The 18,747-nt window shown below is 37.6% G+C and overlaps 1 protein-coding gene across 9 annotated transcripts in view; it reads left to right on the top strand.

The window, feature by feature from the left end:
- The window catches only part of USP40 (ubiquitin specific peptidase 40), a 33,635-nt gene that overhangs the window by 9,839 nt on the left and 5,049 nt on the right, over nucleotides 1-18,747 (top strand). For 4 of the 9 annotated variants that reach the window (XM_072041169.1, XM_072041170.1, XM_072041172.1 and 1 more), the window contains exons 9-28: nucleotides 8-109; nucleotides 456-563; nucleotides 1,501-1,822; nucleotides 2,293-2,374; nucleotides 3,466-3,637; nucleotides 4,551-4,635; nucleotides 5,628-5,698; nucleotides 6,750-7,069; nucleotides 7,979-8,105; nucleotides 8,831-8,888; nucleotides 9,329-9,382; nucleotides 10,582-10,670; nucleotides 11,325-11,411; nucleotides 12,701-12,737; nucleotides 13,979-14,043; nucleotides 14,597-14,671; nucleotides 15,769-15,895; nucleotides 16,789-16,883; nucleotides 18,007-18,125; nucleotides 18,506-18,571. In XM_072041169.1, coding sequence (XP_071897270.1) covers nucleotides 8-109; nucleotides 456-563; nucleotides 1,501-1,822; nucleotides 2,293-2,374; nucleotides 3,466-3,637; nucleotides 4,551-4,635; nucleotides 5,628-5,698; nucleotides 6,750-7,069; nucleotides 7,979-8,105; nucleotides 8,831-8,888; nucleotides 9,329-9,382; nucleotides 10,582-10,670; nucleotides 11,325-11,411; nucleotides 12,701-12,737; nucleotides 13,979-14,043; nucleotides 14,597-14,671; nucleotides 15,769-15,895; nucleotides 16,789-16,883; nucleotides 18,007-18,125; nucleotides 18,506-18,571 — 2,261 coding nt within the window. The other 5 variants (XR_011810746.1, XM_072041176.1, XM_072041175.1 and 2 more) reach the window with 5 other exon arrangements.

Here is an 18,747-nt window from a genome sequence, read left to right as displayed (position 1 = left end):
TCTACAGGAAGATGAGGATAGGCTAATTGAAGATAAGGCTTTAAGAGAGAATGAAAATGCCAAAGAAGCAGAAAATCCACTGGCAGTGTTGAAAGGGATTTTATCAGAGGTATGGTATGTAAAGAGTTTATTGCTTCTATTTTGATATTAAGGAACCCAGAAGGAGGGGGTGAAGTATGCAAGAGACAGGCTTTAGAACATAGAACTCTTCTGAGCTTATTGTGAAGCACATAAAGCTTGTAACTTAACCTAACTTCAATACAAATAGTGACTATTCATAGCAAAAAAGCCATTTTTGGAGTACTCCTGAAGTTGCTTGCTTAAGCTGTTACAGAAAGCAATGTTAAATTGGCTTACTAACAAGCAGGAATTATTTAATCACTTCACAATTACCTACTTCGTATTGATTCTTTTACACTTGCAGTCTGTCATCCTACTTTTTATTTTCTCTTTAGGAAGAATCTAAACAAATACCTGTAGATCAATTAGGGCAGAAGTTACTGGAGAAAAAAAAGGTGTCCTGGAATAAGAAATACCGAAAACAATATGGAGCATTACGAAAGGTAATATGTATGTATGTTAGTTTTTGATTATTAAGATAACTTCATATTCTTAATGAATAATCTATAGGATGGTGGATGAAAATGCCGGCACTTGGACTAGCAAGGTAATGCATGTGTAAGAGGTTAGTGAGACATCAGTCATGAGGAACAGGGGCAAGATTCTCTGAACGTATCATCTGCTTGAAAGCATGTATCTTTTTCCATCTATATTTTTGGCCTAGAAAATAACCAGCTTTTTGCCTATTACAACTTTACACCTCTGTCATAACAGAAATAAGTGAAATAAGGTTTTGTTTTTTTTTAGGGAAAAAAAACTTTATAGTTGTTTAAGGCATGTCTGTAAAATTAACCCTTGAAATAGTCTTGTATTTATCCAGTTGGTAGCTGTATTTTCTTATGCTTTAAGAAAAATACTTCTGCATTTGTGCTATGGACATATGGAAAATCCATATTTGTTTCTTGAGTTAGAACAACCATGCAGGTTTCAAAACAGTATTTAAAAGTAGTTGTAAAATCTGAATAGGGGTCTTCCACAGGGGTAGACGGTTTTCTGACTTTAACAGAGAACTGATAGAAACAAGTTCCGGGTAAACCAGTATTAACAATTTTGAAGTTTCAGTGTTATTGTGAATGTTACTAAAGGTGACTTTTCACAAGTACCAAATTTATTTCAAAACCACATGGGGCAGTGCAGAACTGAAATAACTGTAAATTGGTTTACATGTTTTGATATATCAAATGAGACTTTATGACTAAAACTAATTCAGATCTTTGTTTTCTTGTTTTTTCGTCTTTATTGGAATGGATTTCCACAAATGAAAGTTTGTCTATGAATTTGAGGACAAATCAGGTCATGTAGTTAATGTAGTCTGCTATATTTAATCCAGAGCATCTTCCTTTACTAAAATGTTCTTTCTTGTACTTGCTTTCATTTTAGTATTTGCAAAATCATCCTCAGATATTTCAGTTCAGTCCTGACAAAAATAAGGTTGGTCTGAAGGAAAAATACAAGCTCCCATTTAAGTCAGATTCTCAAGGACTTGATCTCCAAAGCCCTTCTCAGAAGAATGATATCCAGTGGAATTTAGAAAAAACACCTACAAGGCTAGAGGAGACTTCTGTTGGTTGCCATTGGTTTGATCTGAATGATTCAAAAGTCCAGCCGATCAAGGAGGAGGATATTGAGCAACAATTTCAGGGTAAAGAGAGTGCCTACATGCTGTTTTATCGAAAGTCACGGCTAAAAAGACCTCCTGAAGGTACGCACAACTCATCTTTATGTGCTGGGGGTTTCCTTCATTTACACTTTTTGTGGAGGTTGAAGGCAGTTGAGCATTTCTGTTCTCACTGAACTTTCTAGTGCTAATTGGAAAAAAGGCTTGACTCAAGACAGAAAGAGCTCCAAGGAGCTGATGAATGGTTAATTGGCTGTAGCTGACACTAACTTGTTTCTCATATGCTTCACAAATACTAGTGGAATATCTTCTACTTAAACAAGTTGTTGCTAAAGGCATTCATGTATCTGTTTCCCCTTAGGGAAAGATAGATGTGAACATGGAAGAATTAAAAAGGCTTGTTTGACTGTTGTATCATTGCAATTTAATTTACTACATTAAGAAAGTGCAATGTTATTTTCAATGATTACAGTAATGTTTCATCTCACTTTTCTTGTTTACCAAAGCACATTTTAAGCAGTTGAGGCCAAACTAGCTTGTATTATTTGTTACAGCTCGAGGAAATCCAAGATACCAAATTCCTGAACATCTTCTGAATGAAATGAATGCTGCTAATACTGAGCTGCAAAAGAAGAGGTATATGATATAATGTATAGAGGTATATAATGTAACTGTATGAATCTCTTAAACAGCATTCTTAATCTGTAGATCTTGGAATTGATCTAAAATTAAAGAAAGTCATTGAACAGATGTAGAATTAGATACATTAAAATGACTCAATACCGTAGAGGTTAATCAAGGAATACAATTTGTACATCCAGTTTGTCTTCTACTGGTCCCCTACCTCCCTGTTAGTGGCCTACCTACTCATTCTGCAGAATTTCAGAGGAAATTGATTTACAGCCTCAAATTGTACCAGCTTTTCATGGGAAAGTACAATTCTGGAAGGAGAATGGAATACGTTATCTAAAATACACTCCCAGAGGGAGTTCTCCACTGGGAGAAGGGGGAATGGCTTGCTTTCCTGTGAAACAACAGATAAATGGTATCCTTTGCCTGAAACATGAAAGAGCTGGTGGTATCTAGGTTGGTTGAAAATTTTCCTTCTGGCGAGGAACACACAGAGCTGATGATGTGCCTGAATGCCAGTTAAGCTGTCAAAATCTAGACTTGTGCAAGAGATGGATGTCTTGTGCGATGCTTCTCTGCTGTGGAAACTTAATTATTTTTAAATGTAGCATCAAATGTCACTTAGCTTCTTGCTAATAGAACCGAATATAGTTATAAAGGAGGAAGGCATGGCTGTGTCTGTCCTGGCAGTTTTCCAGGAATTTTCTCTTTTTCTGTGTTTGTTTTAAGAGGACTGTTCTGCAACACAGTCTGGAGAGGGGAAAAAAAAATCGCTATGGTCTCCCCATCCCTAAAGATAGCATTTTTGTCCTGTTTAGAAAAGTTGAAGCAAGGTGTAGGAACAAGCCCTATAACAGTGTTTTATTTGTATGTGGAGGATGTCTAAGCTTGCTCTGTATTGTATGTACTATATATATATATTCATATATGGCATTTTTGAGCACCTCTGCATATTTCTTAATAGAGGAGAGAATCTGACACTGAATTTAGTCATGAGGTTATCACTTGCTTCTGGCAGTTGTCATGTATCTCTGAAATAAGTTAGCAGTTTGTCAGCATTAAACTCAGCATTTCACTATTGTGTTTTTCTTTCAAAGAGCGGAATGTGACTCAGCAAACAATGGTATTGATTTGCATCTCCATTTGAGCTCGTGTTACAAATTTTACAATGGAGCTTTGCATCCTTCACTTACTTGGAAAGAGAGTGTACTGGATCTGACTATTGACAGAAGAAAAACTCTAGGAGATCTTCGACAGTCAATATTCCAGGTATTCACTATGCTGATTTAACTCAAACACTTCAATTTTATTTGAGATACAACTGCTTTCTATGTATGAATCTATGTCATGATTTTTATTTCAATGAGAAATTTTTAACAGTGAATGTAATTTCAGGAGACTCAAAGCCATATGGATTTTCACAGAAGGAAACATTGCTTTGCGGTCAACTTCTGATGTGTTGACAAAGCTTTTGATTGATAGATGAAGCTTTAATTAATTAGACTTTAAAGTTCATAAGCTAATCATTTGTATGTGGGCAGCCACTTTGCAAAACTTTAGACTTACATGTCACAAACTGAAGTGTTAAATGTATTTGTGTTTTCAAGGAGCTGGCTGGCCTTAACAAGAAATGCTTAGAGAAGTTTAAGAAATAAGAAAAGCTTAAGATTTCTTTTAAGTATTAAAAGTGGTGTCTTTGTATTTACTATGTTAAAGGAATGGTTGACAAAAAGCCTTTTACAAAGTGTCCATCTGTCATAAAATCACAGAATGGTTTGGGCTGGAAGGGACCTGAAAGACCATTTAGTTCCAGACCCTCAGTGATGTGCAGGGACACCTCCTGCTCATGAGATTTCTCAAAGCCCAGCCCAACCTGAGTTTGAAAATGTAAATTGAACTTAACTTGCTCCCTGAAAACATCATTTGCTTATATTGTACAACATTATAAGCATTCAGTTGAAACTGTTTTAGTCTGGTGACTAGTGTGAAAGCACAAGTCCTAAAAAGCTTGTGGGTTTTCTGTGCCACTAGTTTAGTAGAAAGAAGTAGCAGGGACCTGTTAAGTGCTGAAGTGAGCTTGGTAGCCAGTCTGTAACAGCTTGCAGCAAAGTTGTAATTTTGAGTGTTTTAAGTTACTGCTTGTTGAAGTTTTATGTGTGTTTTTTCTTTTCTTACCAATTAGATACTGGAATCTTGGGAAGGAGACATGATTCTCAGTAATGCCAAACCTTTACCAGCAGGACTGCATCTTTACGAGATTCTTGATGGTAAGACTATCACGTACAGGGGTTCTGTGTTATTTGTTTGGTGTATTTATTGAAGACACAGAGGGTTTCCTAAGTAAAACATCTTGGAGAAGTATATTTGCTGACAAAAAGATAATGGCCTCTGTTTTGACTTTGATTTGCTTATGAGTATTTGTTTTCATTATAATTACCTAATAGGTAGAGGAGATAAGAGAGAGGAGCCAGGGTGATACTAAAGAAAAATTTAGTTTAGGCTTAAGCTGAAGTAGGAATGGTGCAAATGTAAATGATTACATAAACATTAATTTCAACAAAAAAAATTTTATTTTAAAACAGTGTTCCATCTCCAGCTTTGTCATGTAATTCTAGGTGTAAGTCTTCAAAAATCTACTCGGTTATTTTTAGATTTTTACAGGATTTATGGTCTGCTTAAGAAAATTAGAGTTCTTTCAGATCTTTCAGAACATAGCTCAGCTTTTAAAATATTGACATCAAAATGCAGATGCACTCAGAGCTGTTAGTATTGCTTCAGATCTTAGTATGGTTCTTTAAATGACAAAGTCTTTAAAAAAAACAACTGCATCTGGCTTATGGTAGGAAGGTAAAATAAATTGCAGTGTGGATGTTAGTATTTCAAAGAATATGCATGAAACACGTTGTATGTAACTCACTTGTTAAGTCCAGCCTTTTTGTTTTAAATCTAATTATTGGCTGTTAAAGCTTATCTAGATAATACTGACCAAGTAGCTTTATCAACTGCTAGTGTGAGCCTTGATTTGTAAGGGAAATGGAATTGAAACACTTGTGCTTTGGCCATCTTCACTCTGTACCTACTCTTGTTGCCTGTCTTACTGGGGTGAACCCTAACTTACCCCCTGTAAATTCTAATCACACAGCAGCTTTTGTAGTGGTGGACTTGAGCCAGAGTAGAATGTGCCAGCATATAGCAGTTACCAGCTGACCCTGCGTGTCTGTTTTTGGGGGAGAAGAGCTTGATGTCTTGTTCTTTTTAGGAGATGAGCTGACACTGGACTGCTTTGGGCTGGCTGATGGAGCAGACATTTTTGTGTGGAATGGGAAAGAGGTAAGTGAAAATCAAATATTTTTTCTCAGTTCCCAAGAGATAAGATGCAGTCTCTAAACATGGTTTTGGAAGCTTCAGTCTATGTTGCAGCTGTGCTACTGACATGCTAACACTGGCTTTGAGGACACCCCTTCAACTGCATCTAGAATGCTGTATTTTTACAGTTTGTCACTGTTAACCTTCTGTGTGATGTACAGTGTGGTTCTTGGTAGAACTGTGCAGAATACAGAATGTGATATGGTCAGATTAATAGGTGCCTGTAGGTATCCAATGCCAGTTACAGTGGAGTACAACCATGAGAAGATCTGGTGCCTCTTGGTAGGAGATCACTTGATTGTAATGTGATAACTTACACCCTGTGGTGAACCACTCACCTATTTTTGCATGTGGTTTCTCTGAAATGCTATGCTTCTTTTGGGTCCCCTCAATATCCAGGCTTCTGCTTAACTTGCAAATGCTTGTTTCAATGATTATGTAACACAGCAGAAGTTTGCCCTCCATCTATATTATGGAATAAAATACTGCTTTAAACAGTTTTTTGTTGTAAAAGTATATATATACAAATATGTATATAGTATATCCAGCTTCTTACACAATCAGATTGTTTTCAGTAAGTAATTATGGTCTTGGCCTAGGTAAAAAATAAATAAATAAATAAATCAGAAAGCACAGACTTAAATCTAACTCTTCACCTGCCTCCGTCATACTAATTTTTTTTAATACCCTGAGGGGTTAAAGTCAGCTATTCTAAATTGGTGGAGACTGATTTTTCCACCCACTGTTTACCCAGTTACTGTTACCAACATTATTTACTATACATACAAACATGGAACAGACTTCAGCAGTATGCGTTTCTGTCCCAGTACGTTTGAGTTACTCTTGTTTGTTCAGTAGGAATTTGGTCAAAAATGGCTTATTTCTAATGAGAGAGGTTCCAACTTTTTTTTTGCTTCAATAATTTTGCTGTTGTCACTTACTGCTGGATAGTATTTCCTGTTTACAAAAATGTGCATTATTGAACTCTACATAAACTGTGCATTCCTTACTTCAGGTTGGCGGCATAAAGGTGATGACAGGCCCTGATCATGAACCTGTGATCATAAACGTTCTTCGTCTGGCAGAGTATAATGAAGGAGGGAAGGGTCAACACTTCACAGAATCGCAGCACATCTTTCCGTGCAGCACAAAACTGGAGGATCTGCACAGGGCCTTAGCACCGTCAGGAGGAATCATCTTAAAGAATGGCTCAGGACCTGATAGAGAAGGCAAGAACTGGGAAGTACTTCTTGAAGAACAGATGAAGGAAACAATCAGAAGTGTTGGTCTGACAGATGGATGTTCAGTGCTAATCTTAGACAGCCATGACCAGAGGTAACCATTTTGATTTTAAGTATGATTAATCAAAAAAGCAGTTGTGTCAAAACCTGTTCAGTTAAAATAATGCTAGATTTGTGTGTATAGATGTTTCTATGTACATTATTCAAATTAATTTTCATTTTGTGACCTTTTAAATTCAAGATAATGTAGTCTTAACGTTTTTGGGATCTCTTATCAACTGCTCCTAAAGTGCAGATGCAGTCACATCCTTTACACTTTAAATAGGAAACACCTAATGAGAACAAATTGTGCCCAGTGTGCTGGCACATTTTTGGAGTAACTTGAATTTCTAAGCCTTGAGTTTTGTGGTTATCTGAGAGACTTGGTGGAATGTGAGAACTGTGCAGTATCAGAAGAGTATTCAGCTCTGCTGAATCTCCCAAGTTGAATCTAAAGTTGCCAGAGGCAAGTTTCTGGTCTCATTTCCCTTCTAAGTGCATAGTCCTGAGGTTAGGTTCCTGTTTTTAGAGATGTGTGTATGTTCTTGTTATATAAATTCTAACTTCCTAGCTGAAACAGTTCTGAAAAATTGCAACTACATCAGTGAGTTCTCAAAGAACTGTTTCTGTTTGTGTACTAGCACACACACAGACAAAGTCTCAAAGCCTGGTTATTACTTGGTATGGTTTTAAAATATTTTTTCCCGAAGGTTTAAATCCAGCCTCGCAAAGTGACTTTGAGTGCCTTCAAAAGCTCTATTTCCATTGAAAGACAATTACCAAAACAGTTTTTCCTGGTTTACTCAATGGCCAGCCCAGTGGTGCCTGGATTCTTCCTGAGGCCGTCGCTATTAATGACCTTGGAATTTTTGATTTATTTAAGAGCGTTGGTATTTAGCAATCTAGCCCAAATAATACAAAGTTCTCCTGTCTTTGACTATGTTTGTACTGCTCATTTTTACAGCTTTGTGAATGTTTCAAGTGGCAATTTGACTGCTTTTACATACGACATCAGCTGGCTCCAAGTTAAAAACTTCTGCGGAACGGAAGATGAAGAGAAACACGTTAAAATTACTGCCACCATTGAAACAGTAAGAAGTCTGATTGTTCAGGCATTTAAGACAGGCTATTTCCCTGAGATGTTTGGCCAGTGCAGTTGGGCAGGTTAACGAAGACTGGTTTCAGCATTTGAACTGAAGCTACTGTAGGGAAAATAGTGTGCAGCTTGGAGTTAAAGCTACTGGAATATTTTTGTTCTGTAATAAGACCATAACGCTGGTAACTTAAAACAGTGCAGTCTACACTAGTGTCTTTGTGTGAAACAGTTTTCTTTTTGGAACATCCTGTAAGTGTATTGAGGCTTTGCCAGTAACAAAACCTGAAAGAGGAAGAAAATACTATTTCTTCCTTTCAAAACAGGATAAGAAAGAAATGCTGTTTTTGCCAAGGGGTGGATTTCTCTGATACTTTTTCTGCTTTTAAGTTATTTCCTGTTACAGAACGTACTGCTTACAAAGTGAATATTTTCAAAATATTAGTCTTTTGATAAATGCAAAAGTTAAATACCATTTTCTTTTCTTTGGAATACTTTTTATAAGAAAAATTTCTCCAAATATGTTGCACGTAATAAATGCAGAGATATCATATTTCTGTGTGATAATATTAAAGAAATGTTTTCTTAGCTGTGTATAATGTTAGCAGGAATAAGAACATAACTGGGATGAATGTAAAGTGAAGGCTACCTTCTGTGGACTGGCATTTGAACAGCTGACATTGGCTTTTTGTATCGGAGGTGTTAATATCGCTTTTCTTCTAGGTGATGTCAGATATCAAAATGAAAGCAATACAGGAGCTTCAACTAGACGAAGAGCTAGGTAAGTGTTCAACTGCTTCACTTATAGATCTGATAATGTTAAAATTTCACAGAATGACAGGACTGGCTGAGGTGGGGAGGGACCCCTGGGTCCACCTGTCCCAACCCCGCTCCAGCAGGGTGCCCAGCCCCACGTCCTGGTGCCTCCTGAAGCTCCCCAAGAAAAGTCTTTGGAAACACTTGGCCAGTTTCATATTTTACTCATTGTGGCTAACAGGTGGCCTCAAAGAGAAAGTAATCTTTCACTGAAAGGATAAAAACTTGTTCGTGAAGTCCCTAGGAATTCATTCCTTTTGATGTAATATCTCCAGAGTAAAGCCTCTAGGATAAACGTGTTGTTGTCATTAATCTGAAATGTTACCTGTCTAAATTTCTGAGCCAGATTTCTTATTTGAATTGTTTAATATATCAACCTCTCTTCTGCACCCTTTTTTGTTACAGCAAGTGACAGTTGTCTTAGACCTGTTAGTGGAAATGGGAAACTTCTCTCTCCAGGTAAATTTACTTATTTTGGTATCATTCTTTAAGAAATTAAATTGGGAAACTTGAAGTGATGTGCAAGGTTTGATTGTTTGATTTTAGTGCAGCTGAAACAGACTTCAATCCTGTGGTGATGGAGGAAGCACTGTTATGCTCCTGCTCACTATGAGAAGGCTGCTTGTATCTGTGATGTTAAACAGAGTAACGTGTGGACTTCTGCTTCCACAGCAATAGAGGAACTTGTTCATGCCACAACCTGGTCTGTGATTTAGATGTGTAGTATTACTGCCACTGTATAACCCTGCTTCTGATGACCAACTTTAGTAGAAGCTTTATTTTCGCTGTTGTTCAGGCAGTAGTGAGAGACTATAGACTATAGATCAGTTTTGCACTTGTTGGAAAATATTTTCTCTATTTTTACTATCTTACTGGTACACTGCTAAAGCAAAGTACAACAAGGAGGCCAAAGAGATTAATTCCATTCTATTCAGCATTTGTCAGACAACATCTGGAGTGTGGTATCTGTTTTAGGGACTCCCCAGTATGAGAGAGAAACCCTAACAAACTATAGCGAGTCTGGAGGAAAGCATCCGGGTGGTTTGGGGTCTGGAACATGAGAGAAAGGAAGCTGTTTTTTTTTTTTTTTCCAGCCTGAAGAGAAGGCTTGGGAGAAAATAATGGTCATTTTTTTTAACTCCTCAGTGTAGACCTGTGGAGGAGGCGGAGTCAGGTTTTTCCCAGAGTTTCTTCGCAGAATTGGATAAAAGGATCAGAGGCAGCAGACACAAATTACAGCAAGGGAAATTCCCACTGTGTGTGGTAGCAGGGAAAAGGGAATTCACACTGAGTGGTTAAACAACAGGAATGGGGCACAGGGATGCATCGTTAGCCTTCCTTGGAAGTGTTCAGAGCTTGACTGAGAAAACCTCATCATAGCTGGTCCTGCTTTGAACAGGAGGTTGAGCCAGATAACCTAGAAATGTCTGTTCCTTTCTGAAGTCTTCTGTCACCCCGTACAAGGGGTGGTGGGGAGAAACCTTTATGCAGATTTGCCCTAGTGATAGAAGGCTTATGGATCTAATGTAAACACTGTGGAAAATTAAGCTCCTTAAATGTCACTGAACTTTATCTTTCTCTAAAGAGCAGCATAGTAGAATGGATACTTTCAAGAAACGGCAGCTTATGATGTTTGCCTTATTTTCTTTTCCCTGAAGTGCCTGAAGATTATACTGTCAAGGAAGCGGAACTGAAAATGGGAAGCTTGCTTGGGCTGTGCCGGGGAAAAGCTCCAACTTCCACACAGGTATAAAAGGGCTGGGACTGAAAAGGGACTAGAGCTGCTTTTTTGCTTTGTTCATGTTTCCCAATATTTCACGTGGTCCTCTTTGTACTTTTATAATGGTAGTAGTGATAATTGGCATGGGGGAAAAATTGCTTACCAGTCTGAAGGATTATACACGTTATCAGGAACGTTCACGTCACTTATCTCAGGTGCTCAAGGCCAAGAGCCTATACACTGACAGTTAATATAGCTCATTTGACTAATTGTAAATCACTTGTTATAATTGATCTGTTTGCAGTTTTCCACGTGCATATGAGCAAAACAGCATAAAGTAAGAAAAGGGAGATAATATTATATTTGATATCTTCAAGTTGTAAACATGGTGGGGGAGCTGTATATTTCTGATCAAAGGGCCAGAATAGGGCTTAAGCTAGCAGGTTTTATCTCTCATTTGCAGCAGGCAAAGCACGTATACAGCTGCTTAATGAAGCTCTACTGATGGCCATAACTCAATTGCATGTGCTCCTCTGTTCTCTGTAGTTGCAGTGCTGTTTGACGGATGGCAACAGTGCAATAGCTGGTACTGCATGCAATAACTGAGTGCATTAGGGAGTTTTCTCTCAGTATTTCTGTACTTAAATATGTATTCTAAACAGTTTATACTTGCCTTTTTAGCTCTTCTTATATTTTATTATTGGGCATGACCAACATATGGGCCCTGAGATGGAGATAGTTGTGGAAGAGACTGCCTCTGTGAAAGAAGTAAGTCTAGATGCTCTTCAAAGCTTATGTCATGCTTGGGTCAGGTCTGCTGCTCATAGAGAACCTTGTTTTGTACCCGTGTGTCGCTTCAGCTTGCCAGGGGACGTTGTGTCAAACGAAGTGTTTGAACTTGCCTTGAGCTTTCACCAAATAGTAAAGAGACATCATGTTTCCTTCAAATGAATATAGTCTCACTACTTTATGCGTGACCAGCCACTCCTTTTATAAACAGCAATACTTAGAACGAGATGTAATCATGGCAGAGACTGCCAGTTAAATTTTTTATGTGGTAGCTTACATTTATTTCTCAGTGCTAGCTTAATCTTTGGACTAAATGATCTTAGAGGTCTTATGCAACCAGAATGATTCTCTGTGCATGCTTTTGAGTCATGCTGTGTAATTAGGTTTTAAAAAACAGGTCTGCAAGTTAGACTGACAGCACTGCTCAAAGAGGACAAGGCAGCTTTTGATGATAATTATGGCCAAGTCCAGGTGAGATAGAATGTAGTGTACGAAGATGATGCAGTGTCTTTGGGAATGTGTATTCAAAAAGTTGTTCTAATGTGCTTGACAGTCAAAACAGAAAAATCCAGAAAAATGCAGTGAGCACCATAACTCTATCTTGGACCAGTCGATCAGACTCAATAGTTGCATCGTTTGTGGAGGATGGTAGTCTGTATATGGACTGGAAAGAGTTTGGAATTAAGACAATCATCTTACATTGCTTATGGAAAACAAGCTAGTGAGGGTTACTGGATTAAAGGCATGTTGCTACAGACAATTTTGCTGCAAACACTTCTGTAGTTTATCAAACTCTGAACGGATGAAATTAGAGTGACAGGAGTCAGGAAGAACTGTGGACAGAGTGAGGGAAGCAGTCCTCAGTACTGCAAATCCCTCTTTCTGGTCCAGAGTGCTGATATTTAGAAGTAGTAGAAAGTGAGTTTTGCAGGTTTTATTTCTAAAAGGTGCATTTTTGAGCTCAGAGGCAGAACTTTTTAGTGAACCAACAAACTGATGGCACGAACTTCTTTTAACAGTGTGTGTGAGCCTACTCACATGACACAATAAACTTCCTACAGGAGAAAAATACCCTATTTAAAGGGTGTAATATCTAGCTCAAATGCACCATGTCTACATAACTATATTGCTTTTAGGAGTTGAGCAGGAATCACTCTGTTTCTGTGTCTTAGGAATTTTTAGTGTAGATTTGCTGAAAACTTTATTTCCCAACCTATGAATTGAGAATGTGAAGTCTCAACTTATGTTTCTATTTTCTTTTTTTCCAGTGTCTAAATTTAATGCTGGAAAAATCTGGATTATCAGGTTAGTTGTACTATTGTTTAATAATGTATTTTCCAGTCTTTTAAGACAGATCTTAGTACCCTAAAACTTATTAAAATGATTTGTGTTGTTGTAATGTGAAGAGGGGAGAGGAAAGATTTATGAACTTATGGTTTTGCTCTAATAAAAGCTGGTTGTGCAGCTTCCAGCTTTGTTTAATTGCAATATGGCAAAACCCACAGTTTCTGAAATGTACAGTTGGGTACACGTACAGGTGAAGATGTTTGGCTGTTTAGACATCAGTTTCATTGGAAACCACTGCATGTGATGAACTGCCTAAGAAAAAGGCATTTTTAGGTCACTTGGCAAAAACAAGTTCAAAATGAGATCACAATTCGGTCACTGTTTGGGAATCTGAGTGGTAGGAGTTCCTGTTACTGACCATTTTTATGAGGATTAAGGAAGAGATATAGATAGCACTTGCATCACACGTGAATTTCCTGGCTGAACGTCTTTGTGTTGATGCTGATGTGGAGGAAGAACAACGGACTTGGAGTGGTGGTGTTTTCTAGTTTTACTTCTAAGCATTCATTAAATGCTGAATTTGTGTTATGGTGGAGTGATGGCAGCATGTTAAGCCATACTCCATTAAAAAATGTTCACCTGAAACACATTACTGTCAGAATACACATTGAATAGCCCAAGATAAAATTAAGTATTGTGTTCTTGTTTATATGTACATACGGGTGGAGTACATAATGATGTTTTAAATACATGCTTAACCTTTTTCATTTCCCTGTGGTATAAGTTTACTGCCAAGAAACAGTAATTCTGTTTTCATTGCTTTCTTTTTATATTACTGCTTGTGGAAAATTAAATTTGGCCTTGTGTAGAGCTTTGCGATCTGACTTCTCTCAAAGAAATGTCAGGCTTCACTGAATTTCGATGTTGTTTAAAAAGACTGCAAAGTAGTCCTTTCTCCACATAAATTATTGATGAGATTCCTTATGTGCTTGGTTTAGTTGTGAAAGTCAAATTTTGTACTCTGCAAAGAATGAAGTGCATTTTCATCTGTTATCTTTTAATCAAATTAAAAAGTTTAGTTGTACTTCTTCATTCTGTACTTGATGCTTTATGCATAGGTGCTAAATCTTTTTTTAAAAAAAAGAGCAACAACCCTTAGCTATGACTACAATTAAGAGATCTGTAATGTGTGTTTTTTCTTCCATGAAACAGTAATGTTGGCTAATTAGTTTTCCGTGTGTGTTTTTGTTCTTTGGTAGGTGACAGCTGGCATTTGAGAAGGATTGACTGGTGCTATGAAGCAGGGGAAGCATTAAGTCAGGAAGTAAGAGGATCCTATTTTTGACTTGAATCACATGATAGTTTTGACTTGAAACACACAAGTGTCTGTTGCATTTTTCTTTAGAGACTTTTCCAAGGAGAACTGCTATAAAGCAAATGTGTGGTGTTCTTGTGTGCTACTTTACTCAGCAGTGTTCTGTTTTCACAAGGCCGTATGAAGGCATTTTAACAATAGGTTGCAATGAAAACCTTACACACCTGGCTCCTGTTTTCAGGTATTATTTTTAAGCCGTATCCACATAGTTTTTTCTGAAGTCTAGGATTAGCACGCATACGTTACAAATAAACATGAGATCTTAATTGGTAAGAGGTGTGAAGGAAATGTGCAGCTCAGCAGGATGCCCTGGAAGGGCTCTTGCAGTGCAGACTCCTGTAAATGTAATAGTTGTGTCCTGCTGCAAAGTTATCTCCAAATGGTGGATGTGGAAAAACAAAACACTTTTTGGCACACATTGCATAAAAAGATAAACCATAATTTAGAAAACGAAGCACAAGAACATGTAGACTTAAGTCAACTATGCTTTCTCTTCCTGCAGAATGCCACTCTGAAGGAGCTTAATGTTTGTAGAGGAGATACTTTGGTTATAACTGAAGGAAAGCTTCCACCAAAGGTAAAAATAAACAAATTATGTCCTTTAGTCAGGTGACTGCATCTTGATACTTGAATAGGAAAGTAAATTATTCTCTTGCTTATTCTAGAATTTTTCAACTGAAATATTTTTAGTCAGAAATAATAATGCTTTTTGTAGTTTTACAGCTCTAACCTTCTGTAGTTTAAAAAAAATAAAAAATTAGCCATTGCAGCAGCTTTGTCTAGAAGAGTCAAGGTTAGCAAATCTGGAAGAAACCAGTATTTCTGGAATGCAAGGTTCTTGTGAAGGCACAATTCTTATGCTACTATTTCCTCATAAAATCATTTAAAAAATAAAGGAATTTAAGTGTTTCTTTTTAAAGTCAGATTTTGTACTGATGGTTGTGCTTGAAAGTGGAGGGCCCTGCTGGGAAACTGTCATCAGCAATGGTCATGGAAGGTTTCTACACAAGCAAACCTCAAGCGATATAGAGCATTGTAAGTTGAAACTGGAGGCTAGAAGTCCACAAGAAGCACTGAGCATGTAGTAGAGGTCTCAGCAATTTTGTGGTGAATAAAGCTTCTTCAAAGAAAAACAGATACTTTTAGCATAGTTTATTGCGAGGACAAAAATGTAGGATAAGAACTTACTGCAACAGTACAATGGGTGGTAATAGAGCAGTTCAGAGCTGCATCTGAAGAGAAGAAATAAAGCCTATATCCTGCTCAGAAAAAGAGGGAAACATCCACTTACCTGCTTCCAGCCAGGAAGGGACACTAAGAAAGAAGCAGGTAAGAAAATCAGGAGCATCTCTGAACTGGCAAAACAACGTTGCAGCTAAATGAATACAGATTCCTCTGGTAAGGTCATATTTATGTCTGGATCTCCAGACAAATGTCAGTCAGTTGAAAACATAATGTTAGATGCCATATGGCAGAGCAGGATGGTGATAGCATGTGATATGAGGCTGTTTTGTTTTTTTTTCACTGAGTAGTCCCTGTAAAAAGAATGCCAGTATCTTTACAAAAACTCAGACTTGAACGAGTTTTTTTTTCCTTCTTCACCAGAGGAAGGTAAAAAATTTTAATTTGCACTGGAACACATTGGCTGACTGGTATTTTCTGTTCATTTTTCAGGGCTTTCTGAAAATTCCCATCTGGTGGTTCAAGCCTTCAAGCCATATGAAACATGGAGAAAATGGACTAGACCAAGTGAATGGGTTGGCCTGCAGGATGGACGATTTGCAGGTGTCTCCTGCTGGAGGTGAGCTTTATCAGTTTTCAAAAGGAGTCGTATTGCCTGTGATAACAATGAGGGCTTTTGGTCAAAAATCTAAATTTTAATCCAAACCTTTAAAATCCTCCTGAAACCTGTGAGCAACTGTACAAGTTTCAGTAAGCTTATGGTGAAAGGAGACACATAAGAGATCTAATTTTTTATTAGACCAAGAGTGCTGGATGGGACTTATGTTTCTTTGCTATGTTTGGTCAAGGACAAAGATTTTCATTAGAGCTTGAAGCCTGGGCTGTTTACCTGCTAGCAAATAAAATTGCTTCTCCATACTTAAGGCAGTGGCAGTATTATAAGGCATCAACTCAAAGCGCATGCATGTGATTGGCTTCAAATGTCAGATTCTTGGTGTCACATTTGTCTCACTTCAAGATAAATTGATTTTGGAGAAGCTGGAGAATGAGTGAATTTTACATTTACATGCAGGGTTGAAAAGGAAGGAGAAAAGCAGTTGGGGAAACAACAAATTGGAAAAGGGAAAACTAACCAATTTTCCTCTCTATAGTAAGAGTAAATTCTTCCTTTGCTACTGAGCTGTGTTGCAGAAGTTTAGATTGTTTTTCCATTTTTCCTCCTTTTCTCTCAAGCTTTGTCAGAGTCTGACTTCCATGTTGAGTCCAGTAGTGTAGGTAAGAACAGTTTTAATTTTCCTTGCAAGACACCCTGTATTTCAGAGTCATAACCACTAATTAATACTATTTACAGACTTCAGTAGGTTTCTTAAACTACCATAAAAAAACCTTAGGTCAGGTATCAAAGTGAAATCTCACCTACAAGTGACCCATCTCTTAGGACCATGGACAATGTCATACTCACTTTACTGTTGTTTTTCTTCCTCCCTCTTCCCCTCCTGCCCCCATCTAAAGACTCACCAGAATGCATCCAAACAGACACGGATCTGTGTTACGCTGGCAGTATAGAAATAGCAGGCGAAGCCACTTTGGAAGATCTGAAGATGCAGGTTAGATGCTCTCCTGTGTTGGAAATGTAAAGCAACACTGTGATTAATTGAGCTATATTAATACATATTTTTTATTTCCTTTTCCCTTGTCTCTAGTATGTTCTGATATGGCATTTGCTTATATGCCATGTTCAGTGGTAAGTACCAAGAGGCAGTTTGAGCATGTAGCTCAGATAATTCCTTAGTATGTTCCCTGCAGTTGCCATTCTACCTGTCATGTGTCCTGAGCTGCAAAAGCCTTTCTTGCACTTCATCTGGAACTTTGGCTTGCAGCCCTATTTTTATTTCACAATGTACAAATTATTCATGACAAGAACACATATACAAGCACTCCCCAAAAGCCACTTTTCATTTCCACATTGTTCTTGTATTAGTTTTCTGCGTGTTTTTTTGTATGTTGAATCTAATGAATAAAAAATTGCTTTAGATGCACAGAAGGTCATGTTTGTCATTCAGGGAAATATAGCTTAGTTTCTTTGGCCAGAAACTAAGGTGATTTTTAATGCTTTTTTTAACCAGAAAAACAAAAGTTTAATAAACTTTTAAAGGGGAAAAAAAACAAACAACTATTGTAAGACTCTATTATTTAGCCAGTTGGTCGTTCTACTTAACGGCATGGGAAAGGATATTTCTCCAGTTTCTGATCCATACCAGTATTTGCCATTTTGGTTATGACTTCAGTTTCACAGTCTCATCCAAACTGCTGCTGTGCAAAACTGCCCATTTGCATCTTATGAACAAGATTTGTCCTAGCATGGAAACAGTATTGTGTGCTCAATAAGGGCTTAAGGAAGCTTTTTACAGCACTTGATCATGGCAATGATTTTGTCAACCTCGTTCCCTCCCAGTTACACAAATTTTGGCTGGAGAAAAAAATAAAAAAATTTAAATGATACTTTAGAAACTTAGGAAAAATTGAGAAGTGTTGGGAGGGAGTGAAGGTCAACTCGCTTTGAGGTCGTAAAGCAAATATGTTGATCCTGCTCACTACCTGTGAGTCAAAAGCTGGAATAAGTCTAAATAATTTGCCCTGTGTCTAATTGCTTCAGTATAGCATTGAGAATCATTTTCTTTCCAAGCAGAGTGGCTGCTGAAGTTATTGAAGAAATGTTTGTTTTTTCAGGCTATGACCTTACCATGTTGTCAGGAGCACGTTGTCCCACTGCCCACATTTCTCAGAGCCTGGACAGTGGAAAGTAAGCGCCCAGGCAAGCTTTTACGACACAACAAGCAGCAACTCAAGTAGGTTTCTTATTGAACACTCAAGTAGTATTGCAAGAGACTGACTGAATTGTGAGATGGATTGGTGGAGACGTAAATCGGCTCAGCCAAATAAAGCCCATCTCTGGTTATTTCAAGTTTTTACTCAACACAATTTTCAACTCAAGTGGTATGGAATGGGCAAGTGTGAACATAAGTAGATCATATCACACTTGTTATGCTAAGCCTTATTTTATATTTTTAAAAGCAGTTTTGGCAGTTTTGTTTTTTTTTTGTGTTCCAATAGCCTCTTGTTTTGGTTCAGAACAGCATGGATCTACTTGACTAGAAGCATGAGTTTTTCTACTTGTGAACTTAGAATACATGACTGAAAATGTGTATAATCTTTGTTTTGTTTTCAGTGAATATAAACTGGGTGCCAGAGTGGCAATCTGCATAGAACCTTTGCAAAAAGAAGAAAACTTGGGGTAAGTCTTGAAAACACTTGCTTCTTACTGCCATGTGTTTGAGATGTGACTTAATCTAGCAGCTTTTTACTGAAATACTTTCAATCAAGATTACAGATGTCGCTGTGCTTGAATGCTTTTATTTTCCTCTGGTAGAGCTGTTGGCTAAAATAAGGGATGGTGGGAGGCAATGAAGA

Source organism: Anas platyrhynchos, chromosome 7 (assembly GCF_047663525.1).
Source record: "Anas platyrhynchos isolate ZD024472 breed Pekin duck chromosome 7, IASCAAS_PekinDuck_T2T, whole genome shotgun sequence".
Classification (NCBI taxonomy): Eukaryota; Metazoa; Chordata; class Aves; order Anseriformes; family Anatidae; genus Anas; species Anas platyrhynchos.
This window is presented reverse-complemented; position numbering and strand designations above follow the sequence as displayed.